General features: G+C 41.9%; 1 protein-coding gene and 1 long non-coding RNA gene across 6 annotated transcripts in view; one reads left to right on the top strand and one right to left on the bottom strand.

Annotated features, from left to right (window-relative positions):
* Nucleotides 1-25,144, top strand: part of ranbp10 (RAN binding protein 10) — a 27,642-nt gene extending 2,498 nt beyond the window's left edge. Inside the window, exons 1-15 of one of the 2 annotated variants that reach the window (XM_029696342.1) lie at nucleotides 286-408; nucleotides 13,071-13,182; nucleotides 13,472-13,524; nucleotides 16,034-16,201; nucleotides 16,390-16,412; nucleotides 16,635-16,819; nucleotides 18,057-18,169; nucleotides 18,301-18,409; nucleotides 19,418-19,566; nucleotides 19,710-19,902; nucleotides 20,057-20,196; nucleotides 20,327-20,469; nucleotides 21,555-21,666; nucleotides 22,070-22,211; nucleotides 22,439-25,144. In XM_029696342.1, coding sequence (XP_029552202.1) covers nucleotides 387-408; nucleotides 13,071-13,182; nucleotides 13,472-13,524; nucleotides 16,034-16,201; nucleotides 16,390-16,412; nucleotides 16,635-16,819; nucleotides 18,057-18,169; nucleotides 18,301-18,409; nucleotides 19,418-19,566; nucleotides 19,710-19,902; nucleotides 20,057-20,196; nucleotides 20,327-20,469; nucleotides 21,555-21,666; nucleotides 22,070-22,200 — 1,653 coding nt within the window. In that variant the 5' untranslated portion in view covers nucleotides 286-386 and the 3' untranslated portion in view covers nucleotides 22,201-22,211; nucleotides 22,439-25,144. Of the gene's footprint in view, nucleotides 1-285; nucleotides 409-13,070; nucleotides 13,183-13,471; nucleotides 13,525-16,033; nucleotides 16,202-16,389; nucleotides 16,413-16,634; nucleotides 16,820-18,056; nucleotides 18,170-18,300; nucleotides 18,410-19,417; nucleotides 19,567-19,709; nucleotides 19,903-20,056; nucleotides 20,197-20,326; nucleotides 20,470-21,554; nucleotides 21,667-22,069; nucleotides 22,212-22,438 lie in introns of those variants that run through there. The other variant, XM_029696341.1, reaches the window with a different exon arrangement.
* On the bottom strand, nucleotides 25,099-27,556 carry LOC115151961 (uncharacterized). Of its 4 annotated transcripts, XR_003867399.1 has the most exons (4): nucleotides 26,866-27,556; nucleotides 26,631-26,718; nucleotides 26,381-26,494; nucleotides 25,099-26,164 (listed from the first exon to the last, which is right to left on the bottom strand). It is a non-coding gene; the product is annotated as an uncharacterized LOC115151961 (long non-coding RNA). The 4 variants fall into 4 exon arrangements; XR_003867398.1 differs by having other exon boundaries at nucleotides 26,631-27,556; XR_003867397.1 differs by having other exon boundaries at nucleotides 26,381-26,718.

The following is a 27,556-nucleotide window of genomic DNA, read 5'->3' as shown; positions in this document are numbered from 1 at the left end:
ATCACTATATGGTTTTTGTTCTTCCATCTCTAAGCCCCCTACATTTAGTCAGAGAACTGCCAGCACACAGCTGGCATGAAGGAATGTTGTTCACAAAAGGAGTTGCGGTGTATATAGTATTTGTAATTTACTCCTGAAAATCATATTTTACCATTCCATTGTGTGGGTTGTTGTCTTTCAGTTGATGTAGCTTGTGTCATTGGAGCTAATCATGATTTTTTTGGGGGGGGATTATTTAACTTTCCATCTCCTTTTGTCTTTCCACTATCATCAAGCTGGAAGGATAGACATTTTACTATGTCTGCACAGCTTCCCAGGCAACCACAACAGCAGGAATGCTGTGATACAAAATCAGCTTTCCCAAGGCAAAGAAGGGGGGATGTACTATGAAGACAGACCCAACATACTGTAAGTCATAGTTATTCATTTCAAATCTGCATCAATTGAGCATTTCAGGCACACAAAAAATCCAAATACAAACATTGAAAAGTTTCACAAAACAGTTCATGACCAAATATTGCATATTTCAAATTGAGTACTTCAAAAACTAGAATGAGTAGATCACTACATCAATGAATTGATAGCATCAACTCAGAACAGTAAATAAAAGGAAATTAAACATTTCCCTTTTCAAAAACATTACAGGCTACGTAGAAAGGCTCCTGGATCTCCTCTTCAACGAGGTCACCCATGATCCAGCGCCGTATGTGGGGAAGCTGTGCAAGCTGTCCATCCCAGGACCCCTGTCTGCCCCGTGTGAAAGGCCTGACAAGGAGGAGGCCATAGCTGGATTTGTCTCCAGCTTCAATCTTGGGGGTGACTGAAGCCTGCTTGATTGAAGCGGGATACATGGGTCCCCCTCCGCTCCCCTCCCCCATCAATCTCTGTAGTTGGTTGTATTTCTTAAAGCCTAAGTAATTCACTTTTACGTGAAATCATATCACATTTTGTTACTTTTTTTTTATTTTTTAAGCTTTAGGATGGGAGTGTAGTGTTACAAATTTTACGAATCAATGTGTCCTGCAGACTGTAGGTGCCTATATTAGGCTTATGGCTCAATTCTTCTTCTTTTTTTAATGTCAAATGATATCTCACCATTTATTTCTCACCTTTATTTATAATGAGTGTTCATGTTGGTCAGTATTTCGGCAATAATGGTCTATTGTAAAATATCCAATAAATGTCTGATCAATGCATACAATGCTGAACATATTGTCTTTTATAACACTAACGCAGAGGCACCAATAAATCAGGGTGACTCACCGAGCAAGTCTCGAACCCAGGCCACTAGCACTAATGACGAACATCCTAACCACTCTCCCAATAACGGATATCTCTAGGTCATGTATTTATTGGGCAAGTATAGTTAGGCCTTGTCCAGAAGAAACCCTAAACCCTCCTCTCTAGGCACTTGTGTAGATCTGAAATGACTTGATAGGTGTAAGCAATATAGTTCATGCACTTTGATGTAAATCTCAGCTCTGTTAAAAGTACACTCAAGAAAAACTTTTATTGATCATAGTGATTCAGGAGTATCATTAAAAGCAGGTTAACATGCCCCACCAACATTAGACAACTATACTGAAAGCCCTTAAATTGTAGAAATAAGTCAATCAAATCAGTGATGAGAGAATGGTCAAATTAACTGACACTGACATGGTGGCATAACAGGAAGATCTGAATTCCATGAACCAAGAGGTTGAGTTCAAATTTCGGTTATAGACATGTTAAATTATTATTGCTGTGTAAATGAACATGCATAATGTAATCATGTATGTTGAAAACACTATGTTAAAAGTGCTGTTTGTGAGAGTATCCCTGACCTTGTCAACAGACAAAAGGAGCTGTGAATGGATCAGGTGTTCACTAATCAGGGCCTTAATGGGCTTGGCAACAGTAACAAGGTGTCATGTGTAATGCAATGATGTTTTTGGGAGGGAGAACGTTTATTTGGGACCATCAGGCAAAGTACTGACAACTGATGCACAGAAATGTTCTTGCAACGTTCCCATGAAATGTGTCAAGAACATTACTATCGTGTATATATTCTAAGAACATGGCAACTATGTCCATTTTATGTTTGCGACGTTGATGGAATATTCTCCTAACCCTCAGAAAACTGGACACTCAAACATTACGGTTAACATTACAAAAACGTTCTCTCTCCCTAGAATTGTTAGCTGGGATAATGCTTGTTGTGTAATCATAGAAAGTGTCTAACATCATTCTACATGTTTAGTCAACTGTCAAATCTAATCCCACAACAGTGCTATGAATCATCAGATTGAGTTATTATAGGTCCACAGTCTCTGTTTTAACACCGGCAGGTAGCCTAGCCGTTAGCGCTTTGGGCCAGTAACTGAAAGGTTGCTAGTTTGAATCCCCAAGCCGACAAGGGCAAAACTCTGTCGATCTGCCCTTGAGCAAGGCACTTAACCCTAATTGCTCCAGGGTTGTCGTCAATGGCTGATCCCTGGCCATGACCCCACTCTCTGAGGATGTCTCCGGGGGATGTTGGGATATGCAAAGAATTAGCATTTCCATTTCACACCTCTCACTCATACAGGTTACCCACTCGTACATGCAGTAAAACAGAACAAATATAAGCACCCCCTTTTTACATTTGAATATAAAGGAAACAAAATCACACCTCATTAAGAGACAATTGTAAGGTCAGTGTAAGGCCCCGATATTAACATAGGCCTACCTCTTGAATCTACAGAAAGAGTAGCTTACTTGTACAATTCTCTTAAAGGGATTGGACACGCATTAGGTGGCTGTGGTGGGGGTGCTGGATTTATGCCTAGGTACACTGCTTTGGTCTGTTTTTTTCTGGTCTTGAAGGTAAAGGATTTCATGATAATTGTGACTGGTATAATCCCATGAGTTGATAGTGGCTCAAAAAAGCTGTGTGTTTTGTTATTTAGGCTGTTTTACATGGGTGGTCGTGTAAAGGGATTGTGGGACTACAGTACAGTCAGATGTGGGGAAATTGTTGTTTCTCAAGGCATCTAAAGTTATAGGCTTGTTACTCCTGCATATTTCCATCTAAAAGGACCCATGAGTGCCAATGTGAAGTTATAGGAGCCTGTCAAATACATTTTTCTTATATTTTTTTAGAGATTAAGGCATGTGTGTGTGTGTATATATGTATGTGTGTGTGTGTGTATATACAGTTGAAGTCGGCGGTTTACATACACCTTAGCCAGATACATTTAAACTCCGTTTTTCACAATTCCTGACATTTAATCCTAGTAAAAAGTCCCTGTCTTACATCAGTTAGGATCACCACTTTATTTTAAGAATGTGAAATGTCAGAATAATAGTGGAGAGAATAATTTATTTCAGCTTTTATTTCTTTCATCACATTCCCAGTGGGTCAGAAGTTTACATACACTCAATTCGTATTTGGTAGCATTGCCTTTAAATTATTTAACTTGGGTTAAATGTTTTGGGTAGCTTTCCACAAGTTTCCCACAATAAGTTGGGTGAATTTTGGCCCATTCCTCCTGACAGAGCTGGGGTAACTGAGTCAGGTTTGTAGGCCTCCTTGCTTGCACACACTTTTTCAGTTCTGCCCACAAATGTTGCATATTTATACCTTTTGTATAATTGTCCAGTTTGAGCGTTTGTTGCAGTTCGTTCCAGTTGCTAGCTGCAGCGAACTGAAAAAAGGAGCGACCCAGGGATGTGTGTGCTTTGGGGACCTTTAACAGAATGTGACTGGTAGAACGGGTGTTGTGTGTGTGTGTTATGAAGTGGCGGTATAGGAATGAGATTAGTGTACCATAGACACATATTGTAAATGATTGGCCTTTGTACTTGCTTTTTTGTGTGATTTAGCCTGTATGTGCTTTCTGCAGGTTTTCTATTTCATTCCGAGGTCTTATGTGCTATTGGGTAATTATAGAGCCCATTGGACACATGGCTGACTGTTTAACCATGCCCTGTGATTCCTTTAAGCTGATTGTAATGTTTGCCCAGAGAGAGGGTTTTTTGTCTTCTGAAGAACCAATCATGCATGTTCAGTCGGCGGTGACATCACCAGATTGTGTGACATCACCAGATTGTGGTTTCCCCCCAGTCTCTCTGTGTGAAGCTGTGATGCAGTGTTTGCTAACACTGGCATATTTATTTATATAATTAACTTTTGTTTTTTATTAGTTTCCTTTGGCATGTTTTTCTGTCTGTCGTGGGTAGTTCTGCTGTACTTTTTTCTGGTAACCACTGCCTTGACCATGAGGGAGATCTTTTGACTCTGGACTGGAAGCCTTGGAAAGGGAGTCCATCAGCGGTGTCAAAAAATAAATATGGCCTAACCAGTAAAAACATGGATGAGTAAACCTAAACGATTTGCTCTATAAACAGGCATCATTTTTTTCCCTAAGCAACAAAATGGAGCACATTTGAATAGCCATGTAGCCTATAATGTTTTAGTAGGCTTGCGTTGTGCTCTAACAACACATTTTGTAACCAAGTACTTAGGTCTATATGACTGTTACACAACATTGCAACCAAAACCTACCTCTCCTGATTTGTTAGATAGCCAGCAAAAAAACACCCTTCTTTCCCGCCTAAATCCAAGATGGCGCCGACAGATAGGGCAGCTCTGTTTCTAGCTCCTAAGCAACTTTGCAGTATTTTGGTTTTTGTGTGTGTTATTTCTTACATTATTAGCCCAGAAAATTTGTTGCGTTATTACATACAGCCGGAAATAACTTTTGGATATCAGAGTGGTGGTAACTCACCAGCATTACGACCGGGAATACGACTTTCCCGAATTGGATCCTTTGATCGTACCCCCAGGGCAATTGAACTGATTCCAGAGGCTGATCCAAAACACCGCCGGCAGAGAAGAGGTATTCGAAGTCAACTTCTAGTCTGACTCAGGAGGCGCGCACACCATCCACCGCTTCCGAGTATATTACTCGCTAATGTTGAGTCTCTGGAAAATAAAGTAGACGAGATCAGGGTGAGAATCTCCTTCCGGTGAGACATCAGGGATTGTAACATACTCTGTTTCACGGGAACATGGCTCTCTCGGGATATACTGTCTCCGTCCATACAGCCAGTTGGGTTCTCAGTATATCGCGCAGAAAGGAATAAAGAACTCTCCAGGAAGAAGAAAGGCGGTGGTGTATGTTTCATGATTAACCACTCATGGTGTAATTGTAACAACACCTGACCTAGAATTCCTCAAAACCAAATGCCGACCATATTATCTCCCAAGAGAATTCTCTTCGGTTATAGTTACAGCCGTGTATATTCCCCCTCAAGCTGATACCACGACGGCCCTCAAAGAACTTCACATTTTAATGTAGCTCGGGATTTAACAAAGGAAATTTGAGGTTCTACCAATACATTGACTGTAGCACTCGCTCTTTGAAAACAACATTAGACCACTGCTACTCAGCTTTTCGAAAGGCCTACAAGGCCCTCCCTCCGCCCTCCCTTAGGCAAATCTGATCACGACTCCATTTTGCTCCTCCCTTCCTATAGGCAGAAACTCAAACAGGAAGTACCCGTGCTAAGGACTATTCAACACTGGTCTGACCAATCGGAATCCGTCCTTCAAGATTGTTTTGATCACGCAGACTGGGATATGTTCCGGGTAGCCTCTTAGAATAACATAGACGAATACACGGATACGGTGACTGAGTTGATCAGGAAGTGTATAGGAGATGTTGTACCCACTGTGACTATTAAAATCTATCCTAACCAGAAACCGTGGATAGATGGCAGCATTCGTGTAAAAGTGTGAACCACCGCATTTAACCGTGGCAAGGTGACTGGGAATATGGCCGAATACAAACAGTTTAGTTATTCCCTCTAAGCAACCAAGCTTCGCTAGGCTGCCGGCCCAGACGGCATCCCTAGCCGCGTCCTCAGAGCATGCCACCAGCTGGCTGGAGTGTTTACGAACATATTCAATCTCTCCCTATCCCAGTCTGCTGTCCCCACTTGCTTCAAGATGTCCACCATTGTTCCTGTACCCAGGAAAGCTAAGGTAACTGAACTAAATGACTATAGCCTCGTAGCACTCACTTCTGTCATCATGCAGTGCTTTGAGAGGCTAGTTATGGATCATATCACCTGACACCCTAGACCCACTTCAATTTGCTTAAAAAAAAGTATTTGATCCCCTGCTGATTTTGTACGTTTGCCCACTGACAAAGAAATGATCAGTCAATAATTTTCATGGTAGGGGTATTTGAACAGTGAGAGACAGAATAACAACAAAAAAATCCAGAAAAACGCATGTCAAAAATGTTATAAATTGATTTGCATTTTAAAGAGGGAAATAAGTATTTGACCCCCTCTCAATCAGAAAAATGTCTTGCTCCCATGTGTTTTTATACAGGTAATGAGCTGAGATTAGGAGCACACTCTTAAAGGGAGTGCTCCTAATCTCAGCTTGTTACCTGTATAAAAGACACCTGTCCACAGAAGCAATCAATCAATCAGATTCCAAACTCTCCACCATGGCTAAGACCAAAGAGCTCTCCAAGGATGTCAGAGACAAGATTGTAGACCTACACAAGGCTGGAATGGGCTACAAGACCATCGCCAAGCAGCTTGGTGAGAAGGTGACAACAGTTGGTGTGATTATTCGCAAATGGAAGAAACACAAAAGAACTGTCAATCTCCGTCGGCCTGAGGCTCCATGCAAGATCTCACCTCGTGGAGTTGCAATGATCATGAGAACGGTGAGGAATCAGCCCAGAACTACACGGGAGGATCTTGTCAATGATTTCAAGGCAGCTGGGACCATAGACACCAAGAAAACAATTGGTAACACACTACGCCGTGAAGGACTGAAATCCTGCAGCGCCCGCAAGGTCCCCCTGCTCAAGAAAGCACATATACATGCCCGTCTGAAGTTTGCCAATGAACATCTGAATGATTCAGAGGACAACTGGGTGGAAGTGTTGTGGTCAGATGAGACCAAAATGGAGCTCTTTGGCATCAACTCAACTCGCCGTGTTTGGAGGAGGAGGAATGCTGCCTATGACCCCAAGAACACCGTCAAATATGGAGGTGGAAACATTATGCTTTGGGGGTGTTTTTCTGCTAAGGGGATAGGACAACTTCACCGCATCAAAGGGACGATGGACAGGGCCATGTACCGTCAAATCTTGGGTGAGAACCTCCTTCCCTCAGCCAGGGCATTGAAAATGGGTCGTGGATGGGTATTCCAGCATGACAATGACCCAAAACACACGGCCAAGGCAACAAAGGAGTGGCTCAAGAAGAAGCACATTAAGGTCCTGGAGTGGCCTAGCCAGTCTCCAGACCTTAATCCCATAGAAAATCTGTGGAGGGAGCTGAAGGTTCGAGTTGCCAAACATCAGCCTCAACCTTAATGACTTGGAGAAGATCTGCAAAGAGGAGTGGGACAAAATCCCTCCTGAGATGTGTGCAAACCTGGTGTCAAACTACAAGAAACGTCTGACCTCTGTGATTGCCAACAAGGGTTTTGCCACCAAGTACTAAGTCATATTTTGCAGAGGGGTCAAATACTTATTTCCCTCATTGAAATGCAAATCAATTTATAACATTTTTGGTATGCATTTTTCTGGATTTTTTTGTTGTTATTCTGTCTCTCACTGTTCAAATAAACCTACCATTAAAATTATAGACTGATCATTTCTTTGTCAGTGGGCAAATTTACAAAATCAGCAGGGGATCAAATACTTTTTCCCCTCACTGTACATACTGCTTTACTCATCTCATATGTATATTCTGTATTCTATTCTACTGTATTTTAGGCAATGCCATGCTGACATTGCTCATCATAATATCTATATATTCCTTAATTCCATTCTTTTACTTTTAGGTTGTGTGTATTGTTGTGAATTGTTAGATATTACTGCAATGTTGGAGCTAGAAACCAAAGCCTTTCGCAACACCCGCAATAACATCTGGTAAACATGTGTATGACAAATCCAATCTGATTTGAAATGTTTTTTTTTTTAATGGAAACAACACAAATAACAATCAGTGGCAAGTGTGCGTGTGAGAGAGTGAGATTGACGGAGACAGCAAGGGAGTCTCACTCCCAGGACTGTGGCACTGCTGAGCTGAGTGCTGTATGCTGAGGTGGTGGTGTGACTGTGAGTTGGAGATATTTATAGACGCAAGTATGTGCATGTGTTGTATTTATTATGGGTGTTTGTCTGGTCATAGAGCAGGCCTGCTGAGCTTTGGTTACGGTCATTTCCATCTAAAAGGACCCATGAGCACCAACAGGTGAAGTTCTTAGGAGTATATCAAATTGGTTGTCAAATGAAAGCTAAGAGTTTATACTTCTGGGAAATGAAGGCATATATAAAATTTTTAATTGTTTCCATCTTAAACATTTTGCATGAGTAATGGATGAGTATTTCTGCTCAAACAGATGGAACAGGGGTCTTAGACAACATACAGTACCTGTCAAAAGTTTGGACACCTACTAATTCAAGGGTTTTTCTTTATTTTTACTATTTTCCACATTGTAGAATAATAGTTAATACATCAAAGATATGAAATAACACATATGGAATCATGTAGTAACCTAAAAAGTGTTAAACCAATCAAAATATATTTTAAGAGTCTTCAAAGTAGCCACCCTTTGCCTTGATGACTGCTTTGCACACTCTTGGCATTCTCTCAACCAGCTTCATGAGGTAGTTACCTGGAATGCATTTCAATTAACAGGTGTGCCTTGTTAATTTGTGGAATTTCTTTCCTTAATATGTTTGAGCCAATCAGTTGTGTTGTGACAAGGTTGGGGTGGTATACAGAAAAGGTTGATTTTAAATTTCCTATACAAGAAAAAGTCAATTCATCAAAACACAATAATGTTGAAGTAAAGACCCCTGCCAATTATTATCAACACTTATATTTAGTTTTGGAGACATTTCTCTGCCTTGTGTAAGTTTAAGAAACATTGCCTTGTGCTTCTAATTTCATGAGGAGGGAGGATAATTTAAGTTCACATAAGTAACAAGTAAAGGTAGACCTACCAATTAGTTTAATGATTATTAAGTGATTTAAAACTCTTAATTCTGTTACCAAACCACAGTTGGGTCACCTGCAACTGTCCTCCCTTCCACTGGCATACTGTGATGTTCAGCTCATAACTGTTTTCTTCTCTTTCTGTTGTCTGGTGGTCGAAGGGAGAGTGTGAAAAGTCTGGACAACCCCTGCCTCTCGCTCTCTTCTCTCTCTCCAGTTAATGTTACCTCTCCCGACTCTTACTGACCCCTACCCATGAGCCGTACCCACTGAGCAACGACCAGTTAATGTTACCTCTCCCGGCTCTTACTGACCCCTACCCATGAGCCGTACCCACTGAGCAACGACCAAAATTGGACATCCATGGATGTTGAAAGTTGTTGAAATTTGGTCAGTCCACCCTGGCCTTGATTTCAACGTCCACAAACGTTGTTTTTTGAGCTGGACCGGCCTTGATTTCAAAGTCCATAGACGTCCATGATTGGTGACCGGACCAAATCTGAACCAATCCTAGACGTCTATGTTTTACAAGTTTGGACAGCACAGTACAGTGAAGCACTGTAGAGTACAGTACAGAAAAGTAGCGTATAATATATTGTACTGAACTCTACTGTGATGTCCAAACTTGTGAAATATAGACGTCTATGATTGGGTCAGATTTCGTCTGGTCCAGACCAACCAAATTTGGTCTTGTTTGGGTGCGGAGCTCTTTAGAATAATAGCCAGTATGTAGAATAATACCCATATATGCAAAGGATGATATTGTATATTTCGACCTTTGTGTACCAATTCAGGATATGTCACCATGAATACATATTCATAATTATGCATTGCTAATTATAGTACAGATCAGTACAGATCAGGGACCCGTTAAGTAATTCCGTTACCCAAATTCTGTTACCGGGTGTAAATCCACTTCACTTACTATAGTTCAATAACCAAAACAGATTTTTTTTTTAACTGAAGGGGTTATGTCGTAGCTGACACCCCATTCTTTATGCAGACGTATTTGAATCTTAATTCGGAGCAGATATTTAAGAGGTTTTGGAAAACATGGTTGCATTAAAAACTGAGGGAGATTTTAACGCAATTCTGTTACCAAACTTTGCATCTGCACAGTTCTTTCGTTTTTCTGTGTAAATTGTTCAAAGTAGTGCTTGTTCATAGAGTTGTATGTATGGTTTAATTCACTTTGAAATTCGTGGTTTTTGTTTGGCATACATGTTGAAGTGAAAAATCTGAGTCTCAGCGTAATTCTGTTACCGTGGAATTGCCCTCATGGAAAGGCTAAAAATAGAAGTGATTAATGTTCCTACTGAAATCAAAAGTGATTATAAATACACTGCTTCTCTATTAGTTGTAATGACTGTGGTAATGCATGACTGGTTGATTAGTGGATTTGTACAATATGGCAATGAAGATGGCCGTGCGTTACAGACAGAGATACAGTATAGAGGCACAGCTCCATTTACATAGATAGACATGTTCTGTGTGGCATGGCCCACAGATATTTTGTGTATATATAGTGTATGTGGACACCTCTTCAAATGAGTGGATAAGCTATTTCAGCCACACCCGTTGCTGACAGGTGTATAAAATTGGAGCACACAGCCATGAAATCTCCTGACACAAACATTGCCAGTAGAATGGCCTTACCGAAGAGCTGTGACTTTCAATGTGGTACTGTCATCGGATGCCACCTTTCCAACAAATCAGTTAGTCAAATTTCTGCCCTGCTAGAGCTGCCCTGGTCAACTGTAAGTGCTGTTATTGTGAAGTGGAAACCTCTAGGAGCAACAACGGCTCAGCCGCGAAGTGGTAGGCCACACAAGCTCACAGAACTGGACCGCCGAGTGCTGAAGCACATAGTGCAAAGAAACGTCTGTCCTCGGTTGCAACACTCACTACCGAGTTCCAAACTGCCTCTGGAAGCAACCTCAGCACAAACTGACCATCCTACCGATCCTCGACTTCAGTGATGTCATCTATAAAATAGCCTCCAACACTCTACTCAACAAACTGGATGCAGTCTATCACAGTGCCATCAGTTTTGTCACCAAAGCCCCATACACTACCCACCATTGCGACCTGTACGCTCTTGTTGGTTGGCCCTCACTTCATACTCGTCGCCAAACCCACTGGCCACCGGTTATCTACAAGTCTCTGCTAGGTAAAGCCCCGCCTTATCTCAGCTCACTGGTCACCATAGCAGCACCCACTCGTAGCATGCGCTCCAGCAGGTATATCTCACTGGTCACCCCCAAAGCCAATTCCTCCTTTGGTCGTCTTTCTTTCCAGTTCTCTGCTGCCAATGACTGGAACGAACTGCAAAAATCTCTGAAGCTGGAGACTCATATCTCCCTCACTAGCTTTAAGCACCAGCTGTCAGAGCAGCTCACAGATCACTGCACCTGTACATAGCCAATCTGTAAACAGCCCATCTATCTACCTACCTCATCCCCATACTGTATTTATTTATTTATTTATCTTGCTCCTTTGCACCCCAGTATCTCTACTTGCACATTCATCTTCTGCACATCTACCATTCCAGTGTTTAATTGCTATATTGTAATTACTTCGCCACCATGGCCTATTTATTGCCTTAACTTACCTCATTTGCACTCACGGTATATAGACTTTTTTTTTATTTTGTTCTACTGTATTATTGACTGTATGTTTTGTTTATTCCATGTGTAACTCTGTTGTATGTGTCGAATTGCTATGCTTTATCTTGGCCAGGTCGCAGTTGCAAATGAGAACTTGTTCTCAACTAGCCAGCCTGGTTAAATAATGGTGAAATAAAAAATAAAAAATAACTTCTCGTCAGGAACGTAATGAAATGGGTTTCCATGGCCAAGCAGCCGCACTCAAGCCTAAAATCATCATGCGCAATGCCAAGCGTCGGCTGGAATGGTGTAAAGCTCGCCACCATTGGACTCTGGAGCAGTGGAAACGTATTTTCTGTAGTGATTAATCACGCTTCACCATCTGGCAGTCTGACGTACGAATCTGGGTTTGGCGGATGCCAGGAGAACGCCAGGAGAATGGTTGAGGAATAATGGTTGTGTCTAGGCCCCTTAGTTCCAGTGAAGGGGAATCTTGACGCTACAGCATACTATGACATTCTAGACAATTCTGTGCTTCCAACTTTGTGGCAACAGTGGGGAAGGCCCTTTCCGGGTTTCAGCATAATGCCCCCATGCACAAAGCGAGGTCCATACAGAAATTGTACATTGAGATCGGTGTGGAAGAACTTGACTGGCCTGCACAGAACCCTGACCTCAACCCCATCAAACACCTTCGGGATGAATTGGAACGTCAACTGCGAGCCAGGCCTAATTGCCCAACATCAGGGCCCAACCTCACTAATGCTCTTGTGGCTGAACAGAAGCAAGTCCCCCCAGCAATGTCCCAACATCTAGTGGCAAGCCTTCCTAGAAGAGTGGAGGCTGTTATAGCAGCAAAAGGGGGGACCTATTCCATATTAATGCCCATGATTTTGGAATGAGATATTTGACGAGCAGGTGTCCACATACTTTTGGTCATGTAGTGTACTTCACAGCAGTGCTGTGACTGGCCTTTTAAGTGTCGTATTATCAACCAGCAAAAAGGGAAAGCTTACAGTCTAACACACACACACACACACACACGGGTTGTGTAAGATCTCTAGGCTACTCCTGGGAGCTGTCACAATTATGAGCTGGATGGAATGGCGAGACTGTGACAGCCTCACTATACTGACCCTGACATTACTTTGCTGTCAGAGTGTTCCAGGCTAAGTGAACTGCATGTTTCTGACTAGTTTGGCATTCATGTATACGGCTATGAAGGGTACTTGGAAGCGCTCTAAGATTTCATGTCACAGGATTTAAGTATGAATTTGCATGAATATTATTGTAAATAGAGGTAGGATTGACAGGGAAATTATTGAGGTTTGAAATGGTAATTCGTACAGATTGAGGCTTTTCAGGGTCCTTGGGGAGAGAAGCCTCAACCTTTTCAGATTGACAGAGTTGTGGGATGTTTGTGGTGTACTGTACTGACTGCAACACAACCTTTTGCTCCTTCTGTAGGCCATGGGAAGAACCATAAGGATGCCGCGTCTGTGCGTGCCACTCATCCCATACCAGCCGCCTGTGGGATCTACTACTTTGAAGTGAAGATTGTCAGCAAGGGCAGGGATGGGTACGTATTTGCTGATAGTTAGTACCCCTAATGTTCTAACCTCAAACTTGTAAATATTACACCACCATCTGTTTACTCATGTTAGCTATTACTGTCGGCCTATCTCTTTCTGCAGTGGAAAATGGCATGTTGAGCAACGTGTAGAGAAACTAAAGAGAGTAGTAAATAAAGGAAAGCAACTTTGGGTCTGAAAAGATTAATCAGTCCAGCTATTGACCCATATCAGACTGACTTATGTTGTCTAAGCTAATGATGTCTCTGACCTTTGACCTCCTGTTGTTGTCTCCAGGTACATGGGGATTGGTCTGTCTGCCCAGGGGGTCAACATGAACAGACTGCCTGGTGAGTATGAGGGAAGGTAGAGCGATGGCAGAAGGGAAGGCTGTGAGTCAGTATGGGATGAGTGTGGGTTTTGGAGGTCAGAGGGTTCACAGCAAGAACCCTGCCCTGCCTATAATCTCTGCTGGATTGGTTTAGGATTGAAGGACAAGGGGTAGTAGTCAGTGTGGGCTTTGGTTGTGCGACTGTAATAGATTGTGGACAAATCTAAAATGAACACGTTTTCATTTTTTAGTTGGGTTATCTACAGATGGATCTCCTCACACCATCACTGCTGCAATGACTGATGTGATTCTAGATTTAAAAAACCCCACATCATATGGTTGAGGTTTTACTATTCGAGGGGCACCGTTTTAAGGTGTTAATCTTTTGCATATGGTTTGCTACATTTTAGAGTGCCATGGTAATCTATCTCCAGATTTATCTTTCCAGATTTACCGTCTTTCCTCTGGAGTGCCTGGATGGATTTAGATTCCATGTCACATTGAAACCATGTGTAGTGATGTCTCCCAGAGTGTCTGACTGTCCCAGAACATGCATGGGCTTGTTTGAGCACAGCCATTAGTAATGAGAGGATGAAATGTAACATGTGAAATACTAGAAAGTACCTTTTTTCCTCCACATAAAAGCTTTCAGTGTATGTATGAAGGTCAGGTGAAAGTGGAGCTACCACTGGCAGGGTGGCTGGCTCACATTCATTGAAGAGGAAGGGAGAAATAAACAAGTAATTGTTGATAATTTAATTTCAAGATATCTGCTAAAGGCCATCTCATCCTCAATACAGTATACAGTCTGGGCCCAAATGGAATTTTCCTCCATCATAAATTCTACAATAGTTACATATAGGCCTACTGTTGTCTAGTCAGAACATGGATCAAATTGGTCTGTCTGCAGCAGACTGATACAGTGAATGAACCCATCCAAGCAGAAACTCATGCCAAGGCCTGATGAGATTGGATTGAATGTAACCAAACAGGCTAGTAGATGAGTGTTTTGCCACCAAACACAGAGCGGAGATGTGAGCGGTATCACTGCATGAATACAGGGCCATCTGCACCCTGGCCTGGCCCACTGCTCAGCAGTAATTAGTTAATCAAACACTCGTTCTTTCATCACCAGTTGAACAGGCAATGGGGGTTAAGCAGAAAGTACATGTAGATTTAATACATTCTTGCATAATTCCATCAAATTCTCTCTCGCCCTTTCCCCCCACCCTCATGCACGTGAAGATGTCACTGATTGGTACAGTGGCTGCTGGGGACACCAGACAGGTTGGAAGAGGGTTGGCATATTGCTGCCGAGGGGCTAACTTTGGCACATGGGGAGCTACAGTATGTTTTCCCTTGTGCACTGATGCAATTCCCTGCCTATTAGATCATTCCTCCATGCTGCTCTGACCAATAATATGAACCCTGCCTCAGGCTGTCACCTGCCTATTGGGTTCTCCATGGCGCCGGAGGCCTTTGGAATGCTTTGGACTCATCCAGGCAATTCTACATGCTCTTGCTGACTACAACTGCTGTTTATTCTTTCCCAGCTCTGAGTGCTTCAAATGTATCTCTGTTACACAATGGTTGGAATATGGTGGAAATGGCAGCCTGTGTGTGTGTGTGTGTGTGTATGTGTATGTGTGTGTGTGTGTGTGTGTGTGTGTGTGTGAGAGAGAGAGTTTAGTTGCATGAACATATTGTTTATGAAGATTTATTTAGGTTTCTAGTACATTATATGCCAACTGACTTCAGTACATTTCTGTGACTGTGTGGTCTGGTTCTGGCTGGAATAGTTTTAATATTCCCTGTTGACCTCTGTGTGTCTGATCCCATAGTGGAGCCCTGCCCATTTCATTAGCATGTAGGGAACACTGAGCCCAGCTTTAGGACCAATATCCCTGTCTAATACCTCAGTTCACACACACAACCTACTTTCTCTGTGCCACTTTCACTTTTTGGTTGGTGACAGACACTACTCTCACTGCACACACACACAGGCCACACACAAACCCATGCACTGACTTGAAGATCTACCATCCACATCTCCCTCTGCACACAGTCTACTCTCCTTCCCAGTCCCTATTGATACCATGCACAAACATCATATGTACTGCTCTGTTTGAGTATGACTCATCAGTCAGTGCTCCTATTCAGAGACGGATGCCTCTCGCTGGCCACCCATAGTATTGCACATGCTACACAGGACAGGAGTGGGGATATCCTAATTTGAAAGAGACCATTTGTCAGGCTCAGCTCCACCCCATGTCAGTGTCTTTATGGGGATTATATTACTCATCACACTGCTGGGGTCACCCATCTCACTCCTTCCCCTCTCAAATGTATGAGTAGCACTGCCCTAACCATGACCTGATGCATATTAATCTAGCTAGATTTGAGATGTGAAAGTGTTGGTTCAATATGCCTTGATTTTCTCTGTTGTTTCCCCCAGGTTGTTAATGTGCAATATTCATACCATGGGTCTAGATTTCCTCTAATCACTTCTGCCTTGTTTCCTATCCCAGGTTGGGACAAGCACTCATATGGTTACCATGGCGACGACGGACACTCCTTCTGTTCTTCAGGGACTGGCCAACCATATGGCCCAACCTTCACCACAGGCGATGTGATTGGCTGCTGTGTGAACCTAATTAACAACACCTGTTTTTACACCAAGAACGGCATCAGTCTAGGTGAGAACTGCGCACCAACAGTGCAGGGTAAAAAACATCCAAGTTAATTGTTATATGAAAATACAATATGCTTCACCCATTTGAAATGTTCCCAGGCAATTTATACGATTCTGTTTACTTGGTTGCAGATTATAACATTTTCAATTTCTTCCAGTCCATTAACACTTTTCTCTCTGTTTGTTCTCCAGGTGTAGCCTTTACAGATCTCCCTGTGAGTATTACACTGAAATGTGGACATGTTCAATGTCAAGGACTTCTGTTGCAATCAGTAGTGGTAGCTTTGCTGCTTCCATTAGTGGTGATGATATAAAAGTCCTACATTATTCACGGTTGCCATGCCATCAAATTATCAAGTGCTCAAAATTAATGGCAAGTTCTTCCTATTATGGCCAGAGGGGGAATGTGTTTTCACACCTCTCACCTTTACCCACAGCCCAACCTTTACCCCACAGTGGGCCTGCAGACTCCAGGAGAGATTGTGGATGCTAACTTTGGCCAGCAGCCCTTTGTGTTTGACATTGAGGACTATATGAGTGAATGGAGGGCTAAGATCCACGGCATGATCGCCCGCTTCCCCATCGGAGAGAGACTGGGGGAATGGCAGGCAGTGCTTCAGAAGTAAGGGATCCATACCCACACCACAATTATCACTAGGGCTGTTGCGGTGACTGTATTAAAACCACACCAGCGGTCACGAGTCATGAAGGCAGTCAAATTCCACGTGACCGTTTAGTCACGGTAATTAGGCTTCTCCAAGCTCTGATGCTGCTGATGGTCATTAGTAGCCTACCAAACATATATTATTTAGTATATGTAACGACTAGATTAAATCAAGAATAGTCTGATGGGTGACAATATTAGCCTATCACTTATGAATTATATATTATCACTTGTGAATGATGCCCAGCATAAGAAACAACCTTTTTTTGGGACTTTTTCAAATCATAGTCGCACACCTCATGTAGCCTAGCCCATAGACCTATATGTTTTAATGAGGTTTGTATCGCAACTAAAGTGGCCAAATAACTTAATATAATTAAGCACATTAATCCGCTTTACAAAGGTAGTAGAGCCTAACTGGCATATATAAGCAGTATGTGAGTTTCAAGTTTAGGGAAGATCATTTTCACCATAAAAATGCACCTTTTATAATAAAAGCATTACATGCATAATTGCATTTGCAGTCATTTTTGATAATGGTGTTTTCTGCTAATTGAACATTCGCGCTTATAGCCTAGTACCATGTGGTTGTATTTATTTGGGATCTATCTCATCCCACAACCGTTCAAAAAAGAATAGCCACATGTGCGCACTCCCTCAAATCGTTTGGAGAAAATATCCTTTCTATTTTATTCCGCTTTGTTGAATTGTATTCTTCATACTATAAAATGATTCAAAGTAAATCTTGTCTGCTAAATGAACTAGTGTAGCCCACAGCCATTTGGCATAGCCACATCAGGACCTAACATAAGGACAACTCAGAGTATGCAATTCTGTTCTTCTGAAATAGAATACATTTTCTTCATATCATGCTTCTTTAGACTTCTCTAAAATAAATAATGTATTTATTGTGAAGGTGTAGGCTATATTATATAGATTTATTTGACTTTTTAAAATGTTGATGTTCCCAAGATCAGCATCAGTGGCTTGTAGGCCACTGTGGAAGCCTGGAGATGCTAAATGTGTTTATGTTAATTAACGGTCAACTACTGTGAGACCAGCAGTTATTTGCTTGACAATCACCGGCTGATGGAATTTTGTGACCGCCACAGCCCTACTCATCACCCACCCTAACAGACTACTTTGTCTTTCTCTGTACTTCTATAAGGCTAAACCATGTCTTTGATTCTTTCAGCATGGTATCCACCTACCTGGTGCATCATGGGTACTGTGCCACAGCCACAGCCTTTGCCAGGGCTACAGAAACCTTGATCCAGGAGGACCAGACCTCCATAAAGAACAGACAGAGTGAGAACCACACAAAGGCTCCACGCTGGCAGTACCACAGAAACACTGAGGACCAATCACTGTCATTAATTTTTCCCACAGTCATCCATCCAATCAGTTTTTAATGGTAACATGCATATTTTTGTCAACAGGAATACAGAAGCTGGTATTGGCAGGGAGGGTTGGCGAGGCCATCGAAGCCACACAGCAACTGTATCCTGGGCTCCTAGAACACAACTCCAATTTACTGTTCATGTTGAAGTGAGCAGCCTTGAACCCAACTATGGGACTGTTATGAGTTTTTATTGAAGGGCTAAATGGAGGAGTATTGGAATTGTGGGGCTTAGATAAGCACTGCTGGTCTTGTAGTGCCTTTGCAGGCTCCGTCACATGCAATACAACCCTAGAAGCACTTAGCAGTAAAGCTGTGGCCTGCTTCCCAGCTGTGTGTTTATGGCACAAAGACATTAGATTAATAAATACTGTGATCCGATGAGAAGCAGACACACAGCAAGAAGGCCAGTATTTATGTCTCTCTTATAGAGGTAGAAAGGAGCTTGTTGTAGCAATAGAGGAGCGTTACACAGAGGGGGGGCAGGGTGAGCACAAGGTCACAGTTGCTGCCTCTTGAGGGAACTCATGATTTGATTGGTCATGCCTGTTGCTCCATTTTGTCATGGAAGAGGAGTGAGCAGAGCGGTCGCTGATCTGTTTGACATTCATCCAGTGGTAATGACATGTATCCATAAAGCCAGATACTCTGGAACCAGTCTGACTTGTTGCATTTATATATTTCAGGGTACAAAGACATGATCTTACGTGGCCACACCTTTGCCGACCTCTGAAAGCAATTGAAGTATTGCAATAACAATTGTGTTCAGACTGCATGAGATATCAGACAGTAAAGCACAATGTAGTGGTTGATATGTGATAGTACAATGTATTCCTGGATAAACAATGTCAGACAGGTTGTAGAGTAGTGATGAGACTCTTAGATGGATAGTGGAGTTGTTGTGAATGATGTCAGTGAGACTAATAAAGATGGTCTTATCCATAGAAGATGGTCTTATCCATAGCGACTCAGTGCATTCATCTCCGCAGTCGTAGTACAGTCAAGTACATTTTTCTTTAATACAGTAGTTATCTGCAAAGTCAGCGCAGTATGAAAAGACAAGTGTTAGTGCAAAGCAGGCGAGGGTGTTAGCCGTTTGTTTGAGTGTCGATATAGAGTGAATGTCAGGCAGATGAATAGTTGCCCGTCCCTCCCAGGTGTCGGCAGTTTGTGGAGATGGTGAACGGTACAGACAGTGAGGTACGATGCTTCAGTGTCCGCTCCCCCAAGTCCCAGGACAGCTACCCTGGCTCCCCCAGCCTGAGCCCCCGACATGGAGCCACCAACCCCCATCTGCACAGCGCAGGTAAGGGAAACACCTGCAAATCCACCTATCCACCCTACACACTCCTACCTACCTATCCATCCACGTAGTGTGTTACACAATCCTCTCTCTTATCTCTTTGTATCTGTTGTATCTGTTTCACCCTGGCTCTCTGTCCACTCCAGGAGCAGACAGCCCAACATGCAGTAACGGGGTCACCCCTCCCAACAAGAACAAGAGCCACAACAAGTACCCTGGTGTCAGCTCTGCCTCCTCCTCCTCCTCTTCCTCCCCTTCCTCTGTTAACTACTCTGAGTCCAACTCCACTGACTCCACCAAGTCCCAGCCTCACAGTGGCACCAGCAACCAGGAGACCAGGTGTGTGGCAAGGCAAGGGTTTCTGTGTTTAGTAATGTATCTCTGTTTTTACTGGGGTGTCTGTCATCTGTGTCCGTGAATGTGAGAGAGAGGCAAACCATCTTTGGTATAATGACGTTCTGTATGGATGATTGAACTTGACTGTCCTCTGCAGTGACAGTGAGATGGAGATCGAGGCAGAGCACTACACTAATGGGGTGGCGGAGAACTCATCTACTCGGATCATGAACGGCACCTACAAGCATCAAGAAATCCTGCAGGCTGAGGACGGCAGCCTGGGCAACGGAGTGGCAGGTACAGGCGCTTGACACACACACACACACACACGCTTCCTATTTTGATTTTCAGGTGCAAGTGTAAATTACACTCTCAGTCCGCGGCTGGCCTCTGACCCTGTGTGTGTGTCCCTCCTTCCTTGGAGAAGACAGCTGTGCCTCCAGACAGCTGTGTGGAGGGAACCAGGCAGCCACAGAGAGGATGATCCAGTTTGGCCGCGAGCTGCAGGGTCTCAACGAGCAGCTGTGCCGGGAATACGGCAAGAACGCCACGCACAAGAAGATGCTGCAGGTACCAGAGGGGGAGAAGGGGGGGGGGAGAGAAGAGGGACAGGCCTGGGAGGTTTCACACAAAATAAGACTGGTACACTGTGTGACTATGACTCACAAATTATATAGTTGTCAACCACCGCCCTGGGGCATGTTTTGTTATGCTGCAATACAATGACTAGCAGGATTTCCAAGGGCGGCAGTGGTTAAGAGCGTTGGGCAAGTAACCGGTTCGAATCCCCGAGCCGGTAAGGTGGAAAAATCTGCCATTCTGCCCTTGAGCAAGGCAGTTAACCCCGAACAACAGCTGCTCCCGAGTGCCGACGATGTCGATTAAAGCAGCCCCTCCGCACCTCTCTGACTCAGAGGAGTTGGGTTAAATGTGGAAGACACATTCCAGTTGAATGCATTGTTGTACAACTGACTAAGTATTCCCTTTCCCTTCTGAGCTGTTTACACACTACTACTTGTAAATGGCCATTGGGTTCGGCAACAGGCCCGCAAGAGTTTTTTTTGTTGGACTTGTTGGTTTTTGGTCAGAAAAGACTGTAAAACCCCCAGGAATTCAGCTAAAAATGTGTTTAATTTAGGAAATCTGTTCCCAAGAGACATATGTGATTGCGTCTCAGTGTAATTCAAGGTATAAAATGATTATTTTCAAATACAATCTCTTTTTAGGCTTAGATGTGGTCAATTTCCAGTGTGACAAATGATGTTCCTGCACCCCGACTCTCCACTCATCCCGCGGCTGAATGTAGTTGCCTACCCCTGGTCTAATGATGTTCCCTCTGTTTACGACAGACCATTCTACTGCTTCCAAATCATAGTCATTACATTTACATTTTAGTCATTTAGCAGACGTTCTTATCCAGAGCGACTTACAGTAGTAGTGAGTGCATACATTTCATACATTTATATATATTTTTTTTTTTTCCGTACTGGTGTCCCGTGGGAATCGAACCCACAACCCTGGCGTTGCAAACACCATACTCTACCAACTGAGCCACACAGGACACACGGGACGCTGTTCATTAATGGGCTATTCTGCTTGAACTGGTCAGAATGTTTTCATTGTTTCTCTTTATCTCCCTCTCTCTTTTACCACAGGATGCATTCAGTCTATTAGCATATTCAGATCCCTGGAACTGCCCAGTTGGGCAACAGCTAGACCCAATGCAGAGAGAGAATATCTGCTCTGCTCTCAACAGCGCCATCTTGGGTAAGGCTAAGTTTCACACACACAATGTCATGAAAGCACACTGTAGATGTTTTTTTTACTCATGCTCACAAGTTATTTTTCTATAATGATGCCAACACAGACGTGTTGGGCTTGGTAGTGTGTGTTAACGCTCTTCTAATGAAACACGCTGTACGTGTTGCCATGTACAAGTTTGAGTCACACCGGCGGAGGCTGCTGAGGGGAGGACCGCTCATAATAATGGCTGGAATGGAGTGGTATCAACCACATGGAAACACGTGTTTGATGTGTTCCATACCACTCCATTGACTCCATTCTAGCCATTACTATGAGCCGTCATCCCCTCAGCAGCCTCCACTGAGTCGCACATGCTTCATTAATGTACACACTCTGATGATCCCTGTGTTGTCTTTTGGCCCCTCAGAGTCTCAGAACTTGCCTAAGCAGCCCCCTCTGATGCTGGCTGTAGGTCAGGCCACAGAGTGTGTCCAGCTCATGGCCAGGGTCCGCTCAGGGTCCTGCTCCTTCGCCAGAGTTGACAGCTTTTTGCACTAGCCCCAGTCCAGGTGAGTCTGCATGGACACCCACACATAACGACCCTCCCCTTCTAGCAGCATGTCAATGATTGTTGAACCTATAGGGAACGTTTATGGAACATTTCTGACTACACATGGCCCATGCTGTTATCATCAACATGATCAAACAGGATTGTAAGGTTACAGTTTGGAGTACAGAAATAGTGTTGAACAGATCACAATACAGCAGTTCCAAAATTGTTTCTTTCATCCTTAAGGCAATGTTCAGGACTACAAAGAAGAGGACTTTCCAATGGGTTGCCAGATGACTGAGGAGATCATGTGTTTGAATTGGTGTGTCGCTTGCCATTTGGCAGAAGCAGGATGTGCAGGGGAATGAGTAGAACATGAGGAGAAAGCTTGTTTTTAATTTAGTATTATCAAATACAAAATGTGTGACACTATTTAAAGATAATTAATTATTATTCTGTTTATCTAGTCATTTTCAAGTTTTTATTTGGTCAGTTTGTTGTGCTCATCTTGAAAAAAAAAATCGAATTCCGTTTTTGTTTTTGAGTGGATTTGAATTCCCTACACAGTATTTTAAAGATGTTTATCATATCAAATAAATTCACATTGGCATGCTTTGACGTTACCAAGCAAAATACTCTGGTTTCTCATTCAGAACTTTCACAGGACTTTTGTCATCTAGAAAGAGGTATGTTTAACCAGCAGTACAGTGGCTCCTATTTAGGACCAGAATATTTTGGTTCAAATTCTTACTTCTTAGTATGCCTTTACTCCAAAAACGGATTTAATTGAAAGTTAAAGGTCTGAATTGTATTCTGAGACTGCACGTGGCTGTAAGCCACTAACCTGCTGGTCACCTTAAAGCCCCAGATGGTAGCACAAATGAAATAATGACACTGATTCATTTAGGAGTTTCAATATAAGTGTAGTATATTTCCAATCAAGTGTCTCCACTAGTTTGATGTGTAACATAGGCTTCGTTTACACAGGCAGCCCAATTCTGAACTTTTTTTCACTAATTGGTCTTTTGACCCAATCAGATCAGTGCTGAAAAAGATCAGATGTGATCGGTCTAAAGACCAATTAGTGGAAAGAAGATCAGAATTGGGCTGCCTTATGTTACACATAAAACCAGTGGAGACACTTGATTGGAAATATACTACACTTGCATACAGTGAAAATACACAGACATACAGTGCTTGGGTAATTTGAATTTGGAAATCCCTCCCTGGTTTTTACTTGCTAATTGTATTGAAGATACCTTTATGAAGTCAGATGTTGAATATATATATATATATATATATATATATATATATATATCTATATATATACAATATAATGATATATTGAATAAAAAAGTGAAACTATTTTCCAAATACAAGGCTTTTAATTTGACCTCAACTTTTCTAATAACCAATGGTACTTGCCAGTTACCACACTTTTCCACACAGTCAGTCCATCAGTCTTTTCATATTAGTGCTTTGAAAGACCATTGTCTTATCATTGCCAACATGCTTATTCTGGCTTTCTTGCAGTTCTATTTTTCTCACACAGACCAAGTCATTTTTACAAATGTGGCCACAACTTTGTTTCTTGTTTGTTTTTGTTCATTGTATTCACAGTTGAATGTGTTTTGGTCTTTTTCGTTACAGTATGTATTCTCCTATATTTAACAGATGTTCTCTTGGCACAGATGTTGATCATTGATGTATTAACCCAGTATTTCAGCCAGCCAGCAGGAGGCGCTCCACTGTGTTTTGAATGTAGTTTAGCAGATTATATTACATTTATGTTTCAGATTTGCTGCTGGCCACCATGAGATTGATATTGACATCCCCTACACCTGTTAGACATATTGCAATGTGTTTCATTCACTTTTTGACAATCATGTAAAGCATGTTTGTGAAGCAAAGGGCTGGTGGGAGTAGAAATGATCAGCTTGCAGCTTTGTTATTAGTGTTTGGTAGACTTTAATATCCCTTAACATTGTTCACAAAGGCCATTTGGATTTTTTTTTACACAATCTTTACATTTACACAACATCTATCTGCAACGGGCTTATACTTGCTAAAATATGTGAAAAACAAGAACAAATACCTTGACTTACTTGTGAGGGTCCTCTTTTGTATTGCAGTAGGAAGCAAAAGAAAGAGCCTCATGACTTTATCCAAAACCTGTGAAAGACAACTGACATACTGGGGCATACTGTCTTTTGAAGCATACCTATACACATCGTAACCCATGTTGGAATCAAGTTTGAGTTATTTTAACTCATGTTGTTCACTTAATTAAGTCTCTAGACGGCCCTATCCGTTCACATGGGTTTTCACTATTCTGTTTAATGGTCATTCAGAATACAACCAGTCCTAGGCTTTCAATATTGAAAGCAGACAGATAGGTATTGATAATAGCTTGACATTATAGCAAGTCATGTATCTCTTGGTTTCTTTCAAAAACAGCAAATGGCTTTTTGAACTCAATAGAATAGCCACCCAAAATGTATATTTCCATTTTAAGAGAATTCATTATACAGTAGAATTTTTAACTTGACTAATGTATGTGTGTGTAGAAAGGGAGGAATCTGTTGAGCTTCTCCTGGGACTTTTATAGACACACCTACTGTAGCAAACAACCTCCCAGTTTTCCTTTTCTGTTTTAAATTGGCCTTTGGAGCTATCCATGCTTCAAATGGAGAGGCGAAGGTAATGGAATTAGGAATTAAAAACAAGCTGTGCACAATATACTTCTATTATGATTTAAATTTCATATTGAGTTTAGCATTTGTGAAATGAGTTACCCTGTACTTAGCATGAAACTTTTAAAACCTTAAACAATATAAAAAAGAAATTATAATAAAAAAACATACCTATGTACTGGAAACATGATAAAGAAATATTGTATTCTGTTTTATTTTGACAGAATTATTTTTATTAAAATACACATCCATAAGCATACTTTTTTTGGTCTTGTCATTATTTTGTGGACATACTGCTTTCGAGTGATGGTGACTTGAGGTTGATTTGAAGTAAAAACAAAAACGCATTCCATACACACTTTGTTTGACAAAACAATTAAATTCATTCAAGGGGCTTTATTGGCATGGGAAAAATATGTTAACATTGCCAAAGCAAGTGAAGCAGATAATATACAAAAGTGAAAAACTAAATGAACAGTAAACATCACACTCACAAAACATCTGGCTTATATACACTATCTTGGTTCCAACTGTTGAGTAGAACAGCATGTGGTTAACCGCACACTAGCGCCCCGTACTGGTTATTGCTACTACGTAAATCACTAAGAAACTAAAGAGCAGGTGGAGAAATGATTCATTGCTGAGTCACACGTCAACAAAATATAAAAATGAGTCCTTGACACATGTTTTTGTCAACTCACGACACTACACTTTCAGTAATTCAAGAAGTTGAGGGTTAGTCAGAAGTGACTTGAGGGGTGGGATGTGTGGAGAGAGAGGACGCAGCATGTTAGTATTGCAGAAATTAAAGGATCTTGTCCTTTAGAGAGCTTCCTTCCACACTCATCTTGATCCTGAACTAATCGTTAAATTGTTAGGCTGCTGTCTCATCAAATAAGAATTGCGTTGTATATCCGCTCTACTAGTGAATCCAGGGCCAGAATATTGCACAACTTAATGAGCCTTAGACCAAATTGTCTTGTTAGACTAATTCTCAACTGTGTTAGAATGTGCTTCTGGATTTCCGTAGGCCTACCTGTTACCGTTGTGGTAACATGACGTAGCAAGCATAAAAGAAACTGGAACATCTGGTTGGGGACATGGCAGAGGCTACCGTTGTGGTGTTCTTATCAAACACTTTCATGCAGGAGTCTTGAGTTTCAGAGGTAGCTGAATGATTCAGAGGAGGGAGTGAGGGAAACTTGAGGCTGAATTTCTGGCTCTGGAATGCTGAAGTTGTAGTTGTATAGGTCTGTTGCTGTCCTTTTCATAGGAAAGCCTAAGCGAGTGGGAGAAGCACAGAACAGAGACGGATACATTATAACTGACTGAGAAACAGTCAGTTCAACTTATGAAAACTCACTAAAATAGCAAACATTATTATGGACATATTTTATGGAACACTATAGGTAAACAAAAACATCCCAAATAATTTTGAAACAATGTCAGTAGTAGCCTATATGAAAACCACAAAAATATAATAGAAAGGGCATACAATTGTGGTCATAGCATGTCCAGGGGGCTTTGTGCTCTCAGCTGTTTCTCTCTTCACCATGGACCTTGCACGCGCAGCTGGACAATTCCTTGTCAACTTCTCTCATCTCTGTGACTACAGAAGTCTGGGTGTTTAAATATGAGGATATCTGTTCTGGACCTCCGGCATAGAATACATGTCATACATGCATAATATCAAAAATGCATTGGAGATATAATGGCTTACTTGGGGAAAAAGTTCAGGCACTCACCATCTTAAAGCCGTTTTGCAAAAATTGGGAGGTCCACATTCTCTTACACTTCATTTTCATAAAACGCATGCAGTTGATCATCGCTCCACTGCAGTGGCATATTAATCATGAAATAGGTGAATTAGTTAATAGGCTCATACTATAGTCTTTGGTGATTGTTCAGATCAGACATGGTTAGCTAGTTTTCGGAAACAGCAAAAACAGTGGCAAGTAATATCATAGCAAATTCACTCACCTCGAAAGTACCTTTTTAAATACCTCTAGGAACTGAGAAGTTTCTAATTGTCTGATTATTTGGTGCCATTTTTAGGTTAGCTTGCTTTTGTTTGATTGATTTTCTCGGCAGCCAGTAAGTCGTCAGAGAATGACAAAATGTGATCAAATGATGAAAGTAAACACGGAAACCTAAAGGCGGAAAGGCCAGGCTGATGTAGCAGCATGTGCGATAAACTTGGCTGAACAGTTGGAAAGACAAATATATGGTCAGTGCGATCCTGGCTCCTTGGGATGTCCCTACCCTAACCTTAACCCTAACCTTAACCCCTACCCATAGCAGTGAAAAATGTGAATTAAAAATATATTAGTAAAAATGTCATTTTTGTATTTTGTATTTTTAAGTAGTGCACGAGGCGTTTACTAGTATTAGCAGACCAAGCAGACCAGTCTTTAGCATGGGCCCCAAAACAATTCAGCATCTCTGGTAGTTGTAGAATTATGAACAGTATCTTGCAGCATTCAATAGTTGGAATTGTAAGAGTTGTTGCCCTGTCTCTTTCTCTGTGATTGTCATTCTAATGGAATCCAGAAAGAACAAAACCCTGCCCTAAAACAGTTACATCAAAATATGCAAAGTTATGGGCAAAGACACAAAACATAAAATAAAAAAATTGATTGATCAAATAACATGGAAAACAACCACTTTTATG

The sequence above is a fragment of the Salmo trutta genome, chromosome 17 (assembly GCF_901001165.1).
Source record: "Salmo trutta chromosome 17, fSalTru1.1, whole genome shotgun sequence".
Classification (NCBI taxonomy): Eukaryota; Metazoa; Chordata; class Actinopteri; order Salmoniformes; family Salmonidae; genus Salmo; species Salmo trutta.
This window is presented reverse-complemented; position numbering and strand designations above follow the sequence as displayed.